Source organism: Synchiropus splendidus, chromosome 1 (genome assembly GCF_027744825.2).
Source record: "Synchiropus splendidus isolate RoL2022-P1 chromosome 1, RoL_Sspl_1.0, whole genome shotgun sequence".
NCBI classification, from domain to species: domain Eukaryota; kingdom Metazoa; phylum Chordata; class Actinopteri; order Syngnathiformes; family Callionymidae; genus Synchiropus; species Synchiropus splendidus.
Genome location: NC_071334.1, coordinates 30268915 through 30288511, shown reverse-complemented (window position 1 = coordinate 30288511; position 19597 = coordinate 30268915). Strand labels below are relative to the sequence as shown.

The 19597-nt window shown below is 39.2% G+C and overlaps 1 protein-coding gene across 5 annotated transcripts in view; it reads right to left on the bottom strand.

Annotated features, from left to right (window-relative positions):
- The window catches only part of mrtfab (myocardin related transcription factor Ab), a 35180-nt gene that overhangs the window by 13039 nt on the left and 2544 nt on the right, over positions 1-19597 (bottom strand). For 2 of the 5 annotated variants that reach the window (XM_053859348.1, XM_053859365.1), the window contains exons 3-4: positions 18053-18223; positions 909-974 (exon numbers count right to left, since the gene is read on the bottom strand). In XM_053859348.1, the coding sequence (XP_053715323.1) occupies positions 909-974; positions 18053-18212 (226 nt within the window). In that variant the 5' untranslated portion in view covers positions 18213-18223. Of the gene's footprint in view, positions 1-908; positions 975-1051; positions 1329-4688; positions 5281-14896; positions 15392-18052; positions 18224-19597 lie in introns of those variants that run through there. The other 3 variants (XM_053859375.1, XM_053859356.1, XM_053859382.1) reach the window with 3 other exon arrangements.

The window sequence follows — 19597 nt, the reverse complement described above, 5'->3', positions numbered from 1 at the left end:
GGCTGAAAAACATATTTTGGCAATGATGGCAAATGATTAGCACCAAATTTTTTTAAGAACTTTGAATACTATTCTTTGATCATATTTATGAGGTAGCCCTTTTCAACATTGGGTTCGCTAAATAAATACATATAATAAACATATAACAATTGTAAGTGTATACATCACTTTTATACAGTTTGATCCATAATCCACCTCAATTATAGGAGATTACTTTTTCTTGACTGAGACATGCATACACCACAGCTGTCAAATCTGATAAGCAAAGGTGGAGTTCTCATATTGCCTTTCCTATTGTAGTGGTTTAAATGTTGATTACAATAACAATATAAAAATCACAAAAGTAAAAAGTTCTTTACTGAGTAGTAAAGAACAACTTTTAAAATCTGCCTTTGTAGTCAAACAATTGGGATTTGAATCCAAAAACCTAAGAACCATAAATAAATAAATAAATACAACTACAACAAAAACATATATATATAAAGGCAACTGGAAGTGTGTGTATCCATGTATTTATCTTTTAGAGAAGTTGTTTGAGTGTTTGGGTCGTATCTAGTTTTCAATTTTGAAACAGGAAGTGGAGACAGAGGAAGAGGAAGCTGTCCTAGTTGATGGCAAAAAGTGATGCAAAACGAAACTTTACTCAACGGTGCTAGTGTTCAAAGCAAGTGGGTCGATAACTAATAGGAAAATGTAATATGGTTCGCAAAAACAAAGCAAAACGCCTAAAAGATGGGACCTGCATCCAGTTCAGGCTCATCCAGATGAACTTCAAAGTTGGTTCAAACGTATTCCACTATACAACTTACTTTCAATTCATCGTTTTCCTGTACGTCTGAAGTATTATTCATAATATGTCACAAAACAAGTCTCTTCTTATAGGTTATTATGAATGGAAGGTCACTTACGTGGCATGATCCCTTGGCTGACCAGTTCCTCTCGAGTTCGTCTTTGCTGGAGCTTAAGCTGGAGGACTGCATGGTGCGGAGGAAAAAAGAAGAAGGAAAAGTCAGACTGTGGCTGGAGGTTAAATGAAGAATAAAAGCAGCACCAGCAAAGACTCTCTTCTGCAAGCTCTGATTTACTCGATAGTGTCCATGTTTAGGAGAAGTACAAAGGTGAGACCCTGCAGTCTGCAACACTCAAGTCATCTTCTCACTTCTCTTTGCTGCAAAAAAAAGGCGGTGCAAGGAGCGTAGACCTCCACTTCCTCTTATGAGAATACAAAGGAATAAGGAAACTATTTTTTAAAAAACATGAAGGAAAGAAGATGTATAATTATCAGAAAAGGAATGCGTTAAGTTATATGATATTCAAAAGACTTTTACACTAGATCAGGAAACAAGCTGCTCCGGGTTCATAAGGGCTTTCAGCAGAAAACAGGAAGTATACATTACATAACAACCGGGTGGAGGAAAAAAAAGAGTGTGATAAATTTTGGGGATAAAAAAACATATGTCAAATTACCACTATAATTCCTGCCGCACGATTCAAGAGAACAGAGTTGCAAGTTCTAAAGAGTGAATTGTATTATTTATGACCTCAAAGTTCAAAAGTAATTCCCACAGCAATTCCAGAGTATCAAGAGAAAGGTATACTTTTAAGACAAGCATCTTTTAAAACTAATTATGTCAATATAAGTTACATCACAATAAAAAAAACCCCAAATATATTTCAACATTCATTTACAGTTAACAATTGAAAGTTGATGTAGGTTTTATTTCGGAATGCTTAATGCAAGTTTCCTAGTCATTATGCCATCAATGCCAAGCATTTAAAAAGCATTAGAGAGGGAAGACTTCTCCATTTAGTACACAGATTTTTCCTCCGCTATAGTGGTTCTGTAGCTCGGTAAGCAGTAATCAATAAGTCGCAAGAGTATCATTAGATGGAAAGCAACACATGCAGGTCAGTCAAACTGAGTTCTGGTTTTAATGTGCACCAACTGACCCGACTGAAAGGGTATATATGTGTGTTCGTCTGTGTGCGGCCTCCCAAACATTTCTGGCTAGAGATATGTCTGCTTGTTTGAGGACATGCAGCACCTGTTCTTTCCAACTAAAAACAGTGACATCACTGATACTTAGCAGGCTAGCTCGCAGGGTAGCTGATCTGCTTGGCTAGTTTTTTAGTGCAAACGCGCAAGACTCTGGGCTGCAAGTAAATCATCACGGTAGTCGTCAGACGTAAAACCCATTCCCTGGCTCCAGATTGTGTTTGGAGTTCTCTGCACTTCTCTCGAATATTTACACGTGTGTACACAAGACATCTTTACAGGGTCGCGCTGGCTCTGGGGCCTCGCTTTTGGAAGCAATAACATGTCAATTCACGTACAGTTATGTAAACGTACGGAGCTAAACACAGCCTGGTGACTTCATGTGTCTACCGGCCGCACAGCAGCAAAAAGATTAATGTCCCCACAGAACTAAACGCGCTTGCAACTCACGTGTTGTGCGATTCACCACTGTACACATCAACACTGTGGGGATGAGTGTGCTTGGAGAGTGGCGATGAGAAATGCCACGCCACATGGCGCTTTCAATGAAGAGGTTTATTCTGGGAAAGAGAATCTTACACTTCCACTGTGCTGAACAGTATCAAGCCCAGGGTGCATTAAGGAGAAAACTGTATTGAGCGCAATGTCCCCCCAATCCATGTTAACAGGTGAGATATAGAGATAATTTAGACCAAGTGAAAATGTGCTGGTTAATTCCTAAACTTCAGTTGATGCTGCCTAATGTGGACTAAAATATGTCATACGTCTATGCTAGTTTAGGTGCAGACAATCCTTGACCAAGGCATGACACATACTGAAATAATTGTGTGGAGAAAAAGATATTCTGCCTGGAAGGGTGATGCCACCCACTCAGTACAAAATGTGAGCTTGGTTTTTCTCTTTTGACAGAAATTTCACCAAACTGCTGAATTTATTCTTCAGCAAGGAGACAGTTCTTCAGTGTTTCCTACCGTGTCAAATTTGTACTGTAGAACCATACTATGCTGGAACATACAGCAGTTATAGACATCAAACTTTATAGCCTTTTTAGTCTCTGACATGCAAGGATGGTGATGATGCCATAGTTACTTGTGTTTGACAAAGTGTAAAACATTCTTTTGTTTAACTATAACGTAGTCACGTAGGAACTAAAAAAGGAAAGAGGAAACTGAAAACATGTCGACTAAAAAAGTAGCCAGTAAAGAACATATGCCATCGGTAAAGGTTATGAAGCTTGTCTAAATTAAAATTAATACTAAAGTTAGCTTCAGTTAATAAAATGGGGTGCAAAACATACAACCAGCATAGCATGGCACACAACCGACTATACAAGAGCTAGATGAAGACAATTAGTTAAATAAACCATGAAGAAACACTAAAGGGGAACAAGAAGACAACAGAGGATAGTGATCGTGAGTCATTTACGAGGTCTACACCATACTGTGTACACCATACTTAGTGGAACATCACACCTTACGCACACATCTTGTGCAAGATGAAGCTAACTGATGTCCGTTGTCTGTTAGCATCCCGGGCAAAACTGGGATCCAGCAGGTGGATGAGCCAGACACTACACTGCAGCAGTGATACAACTGATTGCAAACATTAAACATAAAATGAAGAATTATAAAATGATGCACAACAATATCTGTATATTACATAATGCACACATGAAAAACATGCTTCATATTTGAACACAGCTACAGTGAAGTAATTGCAAGTGCATGAACACAAACTAGTAGTTATAGATAAAAAAAACAGACAAATAACTTGCCACCTGCTATGTGACTCGTGAATATAATAGCAGGCTCCAACCATCATAAAAATGTTAGCGTCCCTCTTAATTATACTTCACTGGCCTCTTGTTTACTCCTTGACACTGCATTGCCAATTCAATGTTATGACAGTTACTGCAGCACTACTGAACATAGAAAGCCGGCTCCTGGTAACAACACTCCAAGTGACATCACTATCAAGAGTAAACAGACAGGTTTCGGAATGTTATTAGCAGAATACATAATAAGCAGTCACACAGGTGGAAAGCAATAATTTTAGACCAACTTCCTGACGATAAAGCAGATGGCACTTGCCATAATGTGAACACTACCACGTACACATGAATGACACATTGGATCATAAGTTAGAGCCGTTTCAAGGAAAGTTAAATTCGAAAAAGTATATTCTACGCCTGAATTGGGGCAAACAGCAAAAATTCAATGTACGAACAAAGCAATGGTTTTTTGGATTATCCCTGGAAGAAGTTTCATTACACTTGCTTTTAGGGGAAAATAACATTCATTTAACCATGAGTTTGTGGTTATTGTCAATATCTGCTTTGCTGTTATCCCTCAACTCGCAAGGATATTGAACTCTTAGTATACGAATACATTAGATTTAACTTTAATGGCTACAAAAACTGCTAGATGAATGACAAAGATAATTTTGTTATAAAGCGTTATCAAGATAAAAATAGGTTTCTAGGTTTTTATTTACACTGTATACAAGCCATGGCAGTTGAAAATAAATGCACTTGTCTTACAGTTAATGCTGCCTACACTAGGGTAAACTTAAAGCAATGGGTAAACCTAAGCAAAGCCACAGCATCAGCATCCTGTTCTAAACAGCGAATGATTTGAACACAACTCTGATCATGTTATTGTGTACTGACTGTGTGTAGCTCCGGATCGCCCACCTTCTTTCAGGCTGTGATAGACATGTCTGTCATGATCCATCTTCAGCCCTGACTTATCCATATCATCTTCCATTGGAGAACAGACCAAGGGGGAGGGCTCAAAAGACAGGCAGTGATTGGTGTCCAGCATAATCATTCAGAGGATCACTTTAAATGATAAATAGGAATCTTTTCATTTGAACGCAGTTAGCCATCCAAGTTCCAACATTAGGATGGCTTGAGTCCTTGACGTGTCAAATCGTGCCAGCTGTCCCTTTAAATAGCTGTCCACTCTTCCCAAGGGAAGAGCACTAACTAACCAAACTCCAATTCAAGTGGTTTAGCGTCCACTTAAAAATAGATGAACGCCAACAAGAAACGGAAGACTCCCTCGAACACCACCGCCTTTCCCTTGTGTCAGTATCAGCAATTATCTTTGTTTCCTCATCTCCTTTCCATTTGCAGGGAATGTAAGCCAGTCACGACTGGTGCAGTTCCCAAAAAGACGTGTAAAGGACGGAAGACAGAAATCCACAGGGCAAGTCGAGAACAAAAACAGAACCGGGAAGAGAAGCTGAAGAGAGGCTTGTGGTAGAGGAAGAGAGGACAGCAGTGAGTGCAGCTCTCAGTGTGTCCAGTGAGACCGTTCTGGTTGCAGCTCCTCCTGCATCACGCACACGCGCAGAGAGCACTGCTGATAAAGTTCTCCTGCTCAGCTGTTGCCATTCATTCATCGTTACAGGATGGCTGACACATACAAACACTGTCCATCAAGACTATGTCTACAGGTTTGTCAATCGCTCATCCTTCTGAGCTTCAATTCAACACTTTTCTATATTACCCATTACTCCATATTTAAACTGGTATTTCAGTGACTTCATGAAAGGGCACCATTTTCCCAATGAAAGGGCTTTGCTTTTTAATCACTTTAACTTGCATAACACCTCCAGGTGGTCCGATTATATTTATGCTAAATATTTCTAAATTCTAAATCTAAAGTGTATAGGTTGGAACTATGTTTAAAGTCATATTTGTTCATATTTTTAAATTGTAAAAAATTCTACTTGAGCATTAAGTAGACAGGAGACAAGAGTAGCTGTAGTTTTGTGTTCGGAGCATAACAGAGAGCAGGGCAGCAGAATAAACTGACTGAGATTCAGAAGAGGAATATTCACACCTGATGGAGATTGTATTTTTGCATCATTGCTGCTGAAAAGATGAGTAAGGGTGGAGTAGATAAACTGCTGTAAAAGTACTGAATTTACTATGGCCGCCACTTAGTCATGTCATGATGCAGACAAATCAGATGCATCTGTGATGGACTGGTGACCTGTCCAGGGTGTATTCCTGCCTCTCACCCATGACGCTGGGATTGGCCCCCACAACCCGGAGCAGGACTAAGCGCTGGGTAACTGACAACAGAAGCGTCAACATTCTTTCAAGCTTAGCATCTGAAATTAATATCAAAATGACACACAACTCTTCAGATATCCACTCCGTAGTCCAGTCCTGGTTTTAATTATACACCTATATGGAGTACAATTACCTCATTTGAGTCCACAAAGCTAAACGTGCTTAGACAAATCTGATACAACGGATGACATTCAGAGTGATTGATTGGTACTCAATCCCTCTTATGATTTTCCGTCCTTGAGGGAAAACGGTGAACACACGGGGATGAGGGTGAAGGAATGATACAGGGATTTAAAGCCAATGCTTCCTGATCCTCGTGCTTGACTGGGGCTATTTTGCAGTCTGGTCCCACCACCAGTGTGTCTGAGGCTCCTACTGAATGCTGATGGTAAATGGCGTCCCTCGTCGCAGTCCCCCACCCCTTTCTCTCTGTTTTAAATAGCATGGCCAGCTGGCTATAAGGGTGCTATATTCAGCATGGTATCACCTGTGCACTGGCAGGGTAAGGTTACTCTGAGGCACACACACATTCACACACACACATCAGGACTTTCATGTACACACATGTCAACCTTCAGCCTCATTTTCTCCAAAGGCATTTAGGTACCATACACTCTTATTTCATTGTGATTAAGTCAGCTATCATACTGCATATCTTTATCACTTAAATATCACACATTCAACACTTTTCCAAGTTGATAGAACAATAGTAGAATCATCTGGACAAAATATACAGAGGCAGATAAACCTTTTTTGGTTGGCCGGGTTCAAAATGAAGTTGTAAAATGGACAACAGAACAATGATTTCACATGAATTTCCTTAAACATGCCGATGATATTCCTGGACAGACTAAATATTAAATCCTCCTCTGGCTTCGTGTGACATAAAACACACCTAGATCAAGTATATGACTGAAAATGTCGACCACAACTGACCTGCAAGTGCCATTAAAACTCCATGATTCATAGTCTGGGTAGGAAACATGATGACGCATAGTTGGATTAGGATGTTGCTGGGTAGCTGAGCTAATCTCAGCAACACACATGTTCGCACCACAAACCCACTCATCGGGCAAAACATGCCAATGCATTTGTCCGATCATAGCAACAAGCTGATGCACCACCTTTGCCTTTACGTTGGCTAGTCGGTCACAGTGCGGCTTAAATAGCTTTCATATTTCATTTTCCCATGTGAACAATATCCTGAGGTGGAGTTTACAGCTTAACGTACGAGCAAAAATTGACGACCGTTTTGCTTATCTTTATAGAGGGCTTTTATATGATCATAATTTCAGTGAGTAGTTGTGTCCTCACCATCACCTGTTTGGAGAACAGTGTGATCATAGGGTGTCGGCAACATGTAGCCATCGACTCACACTTCTTAATGGTGGAAATAACAAATTAATGACTTCTACCCAACTTGAAACATTAAACATTAAAGATATTCAAGAAACAACTCAAGGACCGCTTAGCCTTGATTCAGAAAATCCCAGTCAATATTTAAAAACTAACCAGGACACAAACATCGCTAAATCAACAATTAAAAAGATCAACAGAGCTCTTTTTCATTCTGTGTGAGCTACTTTTAAGTCTACATTGGATAAGAGTGATGATTTTGGGGGATAGAATCAAGTATTTTACTGTGATTTGAGTAACGCTTTGTACCACTCTGCAATAGAGATACAACCTGATAATAAACTATATACTTAGTCAAGTCAAAGTATGCAACTAAGCAGTCGATTATATACAAAATAATTTCATTATAAGTATACCGCAGGTTCAAAGACAATGTAATTTTGATGACTTAAATAAAAGAAGATTAATCACTTTTATTCACACTGAAGACATCAAAATCGCCTCGTGTGTAGACAAACCATCCCTTTGTTATTCATAGCAGACACACCCATAGTTTGGTCTAACACACTAAAGCATAAAAAAGCCAATGTGTTTTGTGGGTGATGATGTTGGCCTTTTGGGAGACATGTTGGTTTGACAACAGTAGAACAGTTTTTGGCCTTGGACATTATTAACAGCCTCTTTCCTCCATACTCCCCCCCCCCCCCAAAATCAAGTCAGTGCCAAGACCCCGTCTATGGACTGCATCAAGGTCCTTAACTCCCCCACCACTTCCCATAGGTCACCATGACAAGCACAAAGCACTCAAAGCAAGTGCATTACTGGTGTGCTTTTAAAGGAATTAAATGTTGGTGGTTTGTATAAAAAAAAAAACCCAAATGAAAAAGAACCAAAACTATTTTATTAAAAAAATATAGTAGCTAAAAAAAGCAAGCTACATAATTCTTAGAGTGGGAGAAATTGTTTTTGTCCTGGACTGCACGCTTTTGGCCATGCATTTTAAAGCTTTACTTTAAATACAGAGACAAAACAACTTATAACAATAAATTAATAAAACCACAAACAGAAACAGAATACAGGAAAGGGCAGCGTATCATTTGTTCATTCAATTTTCATTTTAAAAGAAAAAAATTACAAAAACAAAAAAAAATCATGAAAAAAAAGTTATTTTTCATGCAGTAAATTTTTCATGGTAAACAGAATAACAAAAATATTTTTAAAAAATCAGGAAGTAGATTTAAAATGAATATTTTATGTGCTGCAGACTAATTTGTACTGGAATAACTAGCTACTGCTCCAACTGCACTCCACAGGAAAGGCACACTGTAATGGGTTTGCTGCACAACATGTAACTCTCCATGTTTCTCCTCCCTAGTTTCTGTTTACAGTATGGTTCACGCCAGTCTGGAGTCAAAGCACTCATTTAATTTTGTCCCCTTATCTACTGAATGAAAAATGACCTGCCATTTTTTCGACGCAATCTGTTTTGAAAATGAACAATGAAAAACAAAAGCTTTTTTTTCAATTTTTGTTTCACAACAAAAATTGATTGAACACACAGACCAGGAAAGAATACAGTTCCCTCTCCATTTCCCTCAGCATCTTGCATCAGTATGACTGCCACATTTGTGAGCATGAACTAACTGATAATATGTAGCAAGACAACACAGACACTATACTGAAATGACAATGATCAACATGTTAGAGCTTCAGACGGGGGGTGGTCAAACGTCAGCATTGACAGGTGACAATGAGGCTTTTCACACCAACAGAGTTCTAGTTCTGGGTGTCGTTTTAGTTTCTCAGAACCTCTGTGCTTTCTATCACACCAGCCCACATTCAAACAAGCTACGAACTAAAGTAGAGGAGCACTGAAAAGTGTGACTCTGGTAACAACACCAAAATGACAAGTCACTCGGAAAACATTTGTTTCTTGTTTACAAAGACTATTTGTTTTCATCCAACCACCAAGCAGTCAACGTAGACAACGATTCATTCAGATGCATCTGGTACGTAAAAAGTGCGTGTATAGGCCAATATATTTTTGACTGTTGAGTTTATGTAGCTGGTTTAGGCCAAAGCCTTATATTTAATTTCATTTGCAGTACATCAACTTGCACCTACTTTCACAGACTGAGAATACAACATACCCACTGGTGATGGTCCACTACTGCGAACTAACTTCTGAAGGTTGCAGCTGCGAACCAACCACCAGTGAATTGGTCATTAGAAAGTGAAGTTGAGGCGCTGTATTAAAATTGAGTTGCACGTATAGCATGTCTTATTCAGAGCCTATTGTCTAAAAGCAATAAGGAAAATTTCAACAAGTGAATCAGAATCATCCCATTACTCCCAGTCAGACTCAGGCGAGTCATTAACATTCCAGCAGGGAAAACAGAAGGTGTTCTTTCATTTTATTTCCTGAAACACCCCTCACCCCTCACCTTGCTTGACTGTGGAATTTAACAGTGTTTGGTTGCAACACAGTCCAGACATTAAGCTGCAGATTTGTTTTAACAGTTGATCTAATAAGATTTGGCCAAGAAACTCAGCCTGTAGGAAATCCTTCTATGATCTCATGAACTAAAGGACTGACAATATCCATGTATGTTTAATTACTGTATTAGTGAAAGGGCGTGGGACCTATATGTAAACATGATATTACATGAATACTATGCACTTGCTACATGCAACCCACGTGTTAAAATAACCAATAACAAAAGTGTGCGCATGAACTTGGGCAAGAATAACAAGACATCAAAACATAACCAGTAATAACTTGGTGATGTGTAAAGACAAAAGAAAAAGAAAAAAGGTACTGCCATTTGAAGTAAAACAGAAAGGGACACATCATTTTGAGACGAGGCACACCATGACTGTGTAATTTCGACTTGGAGGTCTGCTTACTTCATTCAAACAACAACCGTTTGAAACTGAGAAGGAGCGCAGGAGTAATTGGCTGTAATTAAAGGAAATTACAGTCGATTACAACGCAGTTCTCGGCTCATGTTTCTATGTTCAGTTCCAGAACAGTTGCATCATTTCCTACAGTTAGTGATTATCCATTGACACGTACAAATACTGTCCTTGTTGTGATTACGTAATCTCAACTATACCACCAATACCTGGATTAATAGTGTCAATATTAATGAACACAAAGATAGTTTAATGCATGACCTTGTGTGCAACTCATCTATTGAGTGTGAACTCAACATTTAGTCATTCAAATCCCTTCATATAAGTACGTATGGACGTGAAAAAATAGATCACAATCAATCACATTCAGATGTGTATTTGTCTCTTGCAATCAGATTTAACAAACTAAAATATTTCAAGAGTTGCTCATTTTTGGCTGTGGACATTGATTTAAACAATATAGGTTTTGTGGTGGCTGTGAAAGCAATGAGCCTTTCACTAACTATTGAGTAATGCACTTATTAAAAACAGTTCCACTTATTCAACAATTTATCTGAATATGCTTTTGTTAAATGCACATTTATTAATCCGTTTATCACCATTCCACATATGATCACCATATGGTGCCAGAGTCAATATATACATGCATGAAATATATGGATTAATAATTGTCACACACAGTAATTATGGTATTAAAAGGTGGATGTGAAATGCATTCATAAAAAACATCCAACAATAGTAAGTAAGGCTGTTTTGCATCAATATATTTAAGAAAATTTAAATTTACATTTATCTAGCTTTAATGTAAATATTTTTTTAGAGCATGTTGTTTATATTTTAATGTCTCAATGCTATGGTTCCTTCCCCAAAGTAGAGGTTGAATAAACTGCAGCTCTCTTGTTTGTGAAGGTGATGCAAAAAACCTACAGTTCTCACATAAGCTGACTATAGAGAAAGAGGGATTCTACCTTGATTTAGTCACATTCTGTCGATGAAAAAAGGGCTTGTACGTTGTTGAATGACAAACTGTAACTGCATTTGTTACTACTAAAAGTCAATCAGTGCTTCACCCATCTGGCCTGTGTTTGAAACAATTGTCCATTGTGGAAGCACAATCCAAGTTTCATCGGGCGGGAAGTCGACAGATTTACAGAACAAGAACATAAGTCAGCAAGAGAAGGACAAACAGGGCGGCAGTGATCTGGAAAGAGTGAATCCTTGTGAGTGAATCAACACAGACTGTTACATAACCTACCATCTGAAAATGATTTTAAGCGTCCTGAACCCCCTAACCTCCTGCCCCATTTACAGAGGAAACATGGTTTTCTTTCCTCAAGCATGACAGCCTTTTCTTGTCTGCTCCGAAACAACAGTCTCAGCAAGAAAAGGAGGCCAATAACAAGCTTTCCATGACACGGCCTGGCTGATTCTATTAGCATGTGATTTATACTACCTCTAATGAAATGCTTCAGTTTCTAACAGAGGACGATCTACTAATATGAATGACAGTTTTTAAGTTTAAATAACGATAACAGCTTGTTGACCCTGTACACATTCCCATAGACAGTGTGCAACTTATGGAGTTTCTGTTTAGCTTTACACAGCTCCTGAGAATAAACATCACTACAACATAGAGTAGCATACATTTGCACGTTTTGCTTGCATACAGCAAATTTACGACTGCTTCACAATCACACATTAGAAAGATGAATAATAAAATCCATCAATAGTGTATTTGAGGCCTAACAGAAACAGTACTGAGTGACAAGCAGCTGAACCAGCGGCAGGCTTGACAGAGGGGGAGTCAAACCTCCTCTGAACTTCCTCAAATCCTTCGAAGTCTACACTTATCAATGAAGTGCCACGGTATTTGCTTAACTCAAGCACTGAACATATTACATTTCTGAAATTATTTTTCTCGTTATTCTCTATCCTTTAACACGTTTTTTTATGATCAATACTCAGAACAATGTAGAGGATGTGTGACTCAAACCACAACAAGAGCCTGTTCACTCACACTGACCTCTGGATTGTTCATTAGCTAACGTCAAGTTGGCACATGAGTCACAGGATAATGGCTGTTCCATTATTCAGAAAGACAAGACCGAGGTACAAATCAGCAGCAGGATATGTACCTCATGTCCGAGAGTACAGGAGTGGCTTAAATTAGGAAAGAACATTGTTAATTGAGCTAACCTAACCTTTTACATGTGAAGGACCTTACTTGCTTTTACGTAGCTGACAGGACATTCAAGACTAGATGTTATGATAAATATGTTTGTTTCACTGACCGAGTTGCATGGGCATGAAAAAACGTTAAATGAAAGAGACCATCCAAATGAAATACATCACACAATTACATTAAAGTCAGATGTTTTCTTCAATGTTGTCGATAGATTGCAAAATGCAGCGACCTTTTCTCTCATACTGCTGCTTATAAAAACTGCTTTGTTACTCTCACACAACCATTACACACATTGTATTTATGGTCAGTGAATATGCACTGATTAATAAATAGGGGAAATTGCCGGCAAAGCTACAAATTTAAGTTGTGTTCCTTTTACATTACTTCCACTCTATGAAAGGTTTGAAAGATAAAGCATGTAGTAATAATAATTAAAAGTGGAAAAACCTCAGACAACCAATTGTTTTTTGTTTAGACATTCATTGTCTCTGTGGGTATGTTTAAAGACTTCTCTGCAGCAAGAGTGGGCTTGTAGCTGTGGGTGGGTGTGTGTAATGTTCTTGTTTCAACGAGCAGATCGACCAATATCTGTGTTTTCTTAGGCTCCAGGCTAAAAATCTGAGCGAGACCATGCTTGGCTCTCACTTGTCATTATCTAACAAGAATGCACTGTGATGGTAATCATGAATATGTGCTTGCGCAAATACAGAAAGGACATAATGTGAAAATGAGAAGAGAAGACCGATGTCTGTTGGTGCATGTCCGAGACATAAAAAGTGACAGATGTGAAATGTTAAGTGTTAGTGTTGATGGCTCAAACCGTGCATTCGTGCAAGAAGCAAAAAACATCAGTTGATCAATGTTTTTGTACATAACTGTGGCATTTGCAAGTCTCAAGTAATTGAACTGGACTTGAACAGAAACACTACTACCAGAGATATTTAATCAGCCCTTGCTTACTTTTACAGCTTCAACTTTTAGCAATTCTGAGATATAAAATACATGATAACTTCAAGCAAACTGCTATCCTATTTGATGCCAAATACATGTACATGATTCGGCAAAATTGCAAGTTTTTTTTTCCTACTGTCAGGGATAGAAATCCATAAAAAAAAACAAAGATGCATTCATTCCAGTGCAACAGTCAATTTCTCCAGGCTTTACATCACACTTCCCTTTCAAGTTCTCAATTTCAATCTAGGCTAAGTCCTCTTTCCTGACATTTATCAGTTTATCCAAGTCATCCTCCCCTCTCTCCTCCTACTGTCAGGCTAACAGAGTGCAGCGCAGGCCTCTGCTGTTGGCACCCACCCAGTCTGTTACATAATTCCACCATCCTTGAGTCACTGCAGTGCCAGGATAGAAACAAATGCCTTCAAGAGCGAGTACACACACGTTTCAAGTTCATTTCACGTCTCAGACTATACAGTGAATTATAAAGTGATGGAAACACAAGGGCAGCGGAGAAAATGTTTGCTCTGTGACTGATCGGAACCAAGTCTTTATTTAAAAGTCCCGAATAGATAACACATTCCATCAGAAAGTAAATACTGCAGGAATTTCTGCCGGCCCTGCTGCTCACCCAGATGGTTAATAGTCCCTGGTCATTATCTGTGGCCACTCTGCCCTGTCTAGTTGTGATATCCATTGGGGAGTATGACCACAACAACTCACACTACTGTGCCGCCTTTCTGAATCACAGTTAATGCCTTTGTTAGGTGCACATAAAAAGAATAATGTGACGCCTGTCTGGGCTGTTTTGATGGTGCAGTGCAGTGTGAAAGCAGAAAGCACACGTATTACAGTGAAAAAGGTTGGAAATTGATTGGATGGCCATTGAACTTATCGAGTAACATTAGCTTGGTAAGAAAAAGTAACCACAGACTCTACACTGTGTAGTCGATGACTTATAGAAATAGAATTGCATGACTGTGTAATACACACATGAAAGGGACAAAAATTAGACTGAATCAGAAATGCACACTCAAATATACTTTAAAACTTATGAACACAGATGAAAAAAACAACTCATATTGTAGTATCAATGCAGGCAGTTATTCCCCCACTGTCTAAATGAATGAAAAAGTGAAAGCCACAGCAACATGGTCTGTTACTATTTCAGATGCTTATGAAATATGAATATTTGTAGTATAAAATATATTTCCATCAAATCTTGTTTATGCACTAAAGATAACAAGTCACTTTTTAAACTACAAATAGAACTCATGACTGCAGTGTCAACACAACTAACATTTACTGACACATGAGGCACCTCAACCACACCTGAACTAAGCAAACGCTTCATACAGTTTTTCATTAGATAAATTGATACCACGGGGAATGCAGATATTGTCATTACCTGACGGAATAGTCATATCCCTCTGGACCATGCTGATATGTTTGCCCTTCTGGTGAGATTAGCGACTCATACTCTGACCTGTCCCAGTCAAGAGAATGAAAGAAGTCCAGTAACGGCAGATAGAAGACACCTCTTCCTCGCTGTGACGCTACTCCCAAGACTGTATCTGCACCTCACATTCCCTTTCTCAAGACAGCCCGTCTGCATGTGTGTGCACGCCTCAGCTCAGAGGGCGTGTGCAGGTCGCTGTGTTTGTCCCACTTAGCTCTCTGGATAACAACAAAGTTGTCACTATGAACTCACTGGTAAGTGTCTAAAATGCTCAAGTTTTCTCCAGCTTCTCCAGAACAAAGCAAAACAAAAAAAAGTTGATTCCAGGCGCCTCAACTTGCATGCTATTCACTTTCCTTTTCATTTTCTCTCCCATTCCTTCTGTTCCCTCGCCGAAAAGTTATGCAATACTGCCATTACAGACATGACCTTCCCCTCTTTCTTGCTTTCCTACTAATGTTGATGCCTGCACTCCCACACAGAAACTAGCTCGACTGCTTCTGATTTCTGAAAGGATATAATCACAATACAATGGGCAGCTCTGGTTGTAAGAAGCGGGAAAAACAGGAAATGTAAATTGTTTTAAGCCCCAGTGTGTCAGTGATACATGCCCTGGATCAGAATGCACTTGAACACAGGGGTGACCCTAACATCTGTCTCCAATCCTCATCCTGGAAAACATGTCACCTCTATATATACACACACTTGTTTTCAGTCGGACAATCAATCTTCCTGTGCCGGTCCATTACACAGGAAGAAGCCTTGCGCAATTAAAGGATTGCATAACCAAATGCGCGGTAGATAGTGTGATAAGACGCTGAAAGTGGGCATTCCACAGTGTGCAGAATACATTGAAGTGCACCCAAACAAAGCACTGCTGGTTAGATTTAGCGCATAAGTGCCTGCAGCAACATGCCAGCTCTCAGAGCGACCTCACAAGAAAGGTGGGTTGTATTTGGGAGTGGTGCCTTCAGGCAATGAAAAGTGTGTATCTTTTGTGCCTCACTGGGAGGAAAACAGTCTTGTGACTTGCTCTGGCTGCTGGAGGCTGAAATCTTTCTGTTCACTGTTGCATTGAGAACTGACAAAAAAAGCCAAGGATCAAAGGAAAAGTAAATAATGCATATTAGAGTGTCATCTAATGAGAAAATTCATTGTATTAACTTGCCCATTTAACTGACATATTCAGGAAATGCCTAGGAAGCACTGCAGCAACATGCTACGTTCAGGACAGTCGGTGAAAAAAAAAAAGGGAAAACATGCCTCATGCGATCAAATCTATTAAACAACTTCCATGTGGCTGCATTGCCAAAATGTGTTGCAGAACTTTTACGGGTCCCCACAGGTCCAAACCTCAATTTGAGGATGAAGACTTCCAAATAAGTTTAGTTTGGTTCAAAGTCCTAGTTAAGGTCAATCATGTGTTTTGGAGGGTTAAGGGTGAGAGGCTGGGGAAAGCATTATGGTCATGAGAAACCTCACAATGTCCCGACAGACAGATAGCAATACAAACATGTGTGTGTATGTGTGTGTCTACACATCAAAAAGTAGGAATCATACAATAATAATGTATTCCAACAACAATAAATAAAGTACCAAGTGGATAAAAAGTTAATTCATATTAGGGATGTCCCCATACCAGCATTGGCACCAACACCAATACTGGCCCATTTCATTGTACTTACTCAGACCTGATTTCTTCACAATATTACGCGGATTCAGTGAATTACAGGTTTTTACACGGCTGTCAACTCACAAGAAAATTAGGATGGTCGCATGCTGTCATGCCACACTCCGTTCGACTCCAAAACGGTGACGGTTGTTTTTTTTTAAAAGAGCTCCACGTGGCTCCGAGGATCCTACAGACAGGCAGTGCTAACCCGGGGTTACATTATGGTGCCGCAACTTCCACGCGTGTGGTCCCGGAACATAACCCCTGGGATCAACAAGGGAAGGATTGAATGCCTATACGAGTAGGAAGTAATCATAATGGTTGTCATGGTATTATTAATTAGTAATTACTTGTATCTGAACTCTGTATCACTCAAATGTCTATACTCGTACTTGTAAATGGTCAAGTAATAAGTCGTATCAGAAGATCCCTTCTTAACATTATGAGACTTCTGGAAAACAACTGGAAGCTTAATTCGAACACGGCACCAAGAGAGTTCATTTGTGTATTCACATTGAGCCTGCTGGGCTGCTCTACGTGAAAAAAAAAACTGTTATGCAAGACATTGACACCTTTAAAGGCACTACAGCAAGAAAAACAAGATACATTTAAGATTACTAAACTACCTGCAGATGCCTAGAAGCAATGAACTTTAAGCCACATTTCGTCTACACATTTCATGAACTACTATTTCAGATAGAAGCACAGAAACTTTCTACTTTGAGAATATTAAATCACCAAATGATCATAATTATAAGGGACTGACAGCATGTTAGCATTGAAAAACAGCTTTCTGGAGTGACTTACACCAACACTAATAGGATATTTAACTAAATCCACCCAGTGGATCCACATGCAGAACCGTCAGCCACTACTGTAATGCAGTGCACCAGGAGGTCAGCACAGAGAAGCAAGCCAATTAGCAAAGCAACTTCTTCCCTGCGATCTTTGCTGTGATCACACTACCCTCATGTGTCCACACACACAAATGGGAGTTCACCATAGCCACTAATTCTTCAGCATGACTTGGGCAGTGAGGAAAGTTTCCTGCTGAACACGATGTACAGACACATCTGACTTCTTCTTGAACAAATTGTAACTTATGTAACATGCACCGCATGCACTTTTAACTCAGAATGGAAAAAAAGTTGGAAGGCGACCACAATTATGTCAAGTATGAGGCCAAAATAATGACATCACATGGATCTAAGCAAATCGATTGTGAGCAGAAGCAGAACATAAGTCTACCAAGCGAGAACAAAGTAGAAGTTCAGGGCTGAACTTTTGCAAGCTACCACAGCTGAACTGTGTGTAGTATGTTTCATTTCCTGTTCATAACCAATGACATCTCAAAAACACACATGAGGTTGGGTACGATGAAAATGTACGACTAATGAGATGGCTACCAAACAACAAAACGCATGCTGTCTTACCATTCTTTCGCTCCTGCAGAGGCATCGGATCAGGTTTGAGAGAGAGTTCCTGCAGCTCATCTGCCACTGCCTCACTCTGTGGACTTGGGGCCAAGTTGCCGATTGCAGCAATTTCCATACTGACACCACTTGGCTGCCCCGTTTTTATTGGATGTAGCATTGCAGAGAGACCTGCAGAAACATAATTGGCACAGTCGGTTTAATGTTTCGACACAAAGTAGTCACGTTGCTAAAAAGGCCTTTTCAGATATTTTGGGGGGGAAGACCACCAGTCCGAGAACATTTACAGTCGCGAAGAAGTTCATGCAAGCACTGGGAAGAACATACACAACTTTGCTTCACACTCAAGCGTTGACGTTAGTTGATTTCCAACTGCAACATTCTTGCTGTGATGACATGGCACTGCACAGTTCATATACATACTAAGTCGTCTTAGTTTACACAGTCAGTCTTGACTGCATAAGCATAGCACAATTACGCATCTCCAGACGCATGAAACTTTGCAAACAGTTATGAGATGATACCACGCTGAGTGGGAAAATTAAAATAGGAGATCTAATTTACTTCAATATGTGAGTCACATCAATGACCACAATATTGCTGACTTGTTCAGTCTTTACTGAGCAGATATTAAAGAGGGCGCTAAATGTATGAAAAAAACTCGGGCAGTAAGTCTAAGCAAGATGTTCACTGTTTTTGCTCCAGAGTTGCTCTCAAACACAAACAACTGTGTCGAGATGAGTGAAAGAGCTAAAGGGAAAGAGGATTTAACGTCAGCCGTCAGAGGAATTTGCATGTTTGAGCTTCAACAACTGTCGCTACGGTCGCCCAGTTAAATACTACGCTATTTATGGAACCAGTATCTTAACCCCAGGGAAATAGAACTGCTTCAATATCACACATTTAAAATTATATATTTTGTAAGATACTCAAAAACATGAAAAGTGAAATGCATACTCTATATAAAGTATATGTACAAGATAGGATTCAGGTTGAAAATTGGACTGTTTTTAATTAAATACAATAACAATGAATCGACTCAAACTTAATTTGTTTTCATTGCTAACAAATAATTAAAAAATACATGTGAGCGTGTGAACATTAAAAAGAATGTGTCCTTATAGGCAAATTGACTGAACATTAAAAAGAATGTGTCCTTATAGGCAAATTGACTGAACATTAAAATGGATGTGTCCTTATAGGCAAATTGACTCCAATTTTGATAAAGAAAACCTAAGGTGATAAATGTTTGCAAAAAAGGAGGGGTTGAAGTTCACTTCAATTATCATGGGACAACACTTCACCTTTTAAACAAATAAATACTGAGAGCAAATTAGTTCAACAAAGAGTGAGAAGATCCTGAAAACCTTCCTGTTAATAAGCAATGAAGCCAGGGGCAACACAAACCCTGGTTAATCACGATATTTGTGAGAGAGCTTAGTATTCTGGGTCACGAGGCGGAAAGTGTTTTGGATATGGCAACCAGATCAGGTATTTGTCAAGGAGAACATTTCACCCTCTGTCCAGAAGGCATTTTAAGTTCCA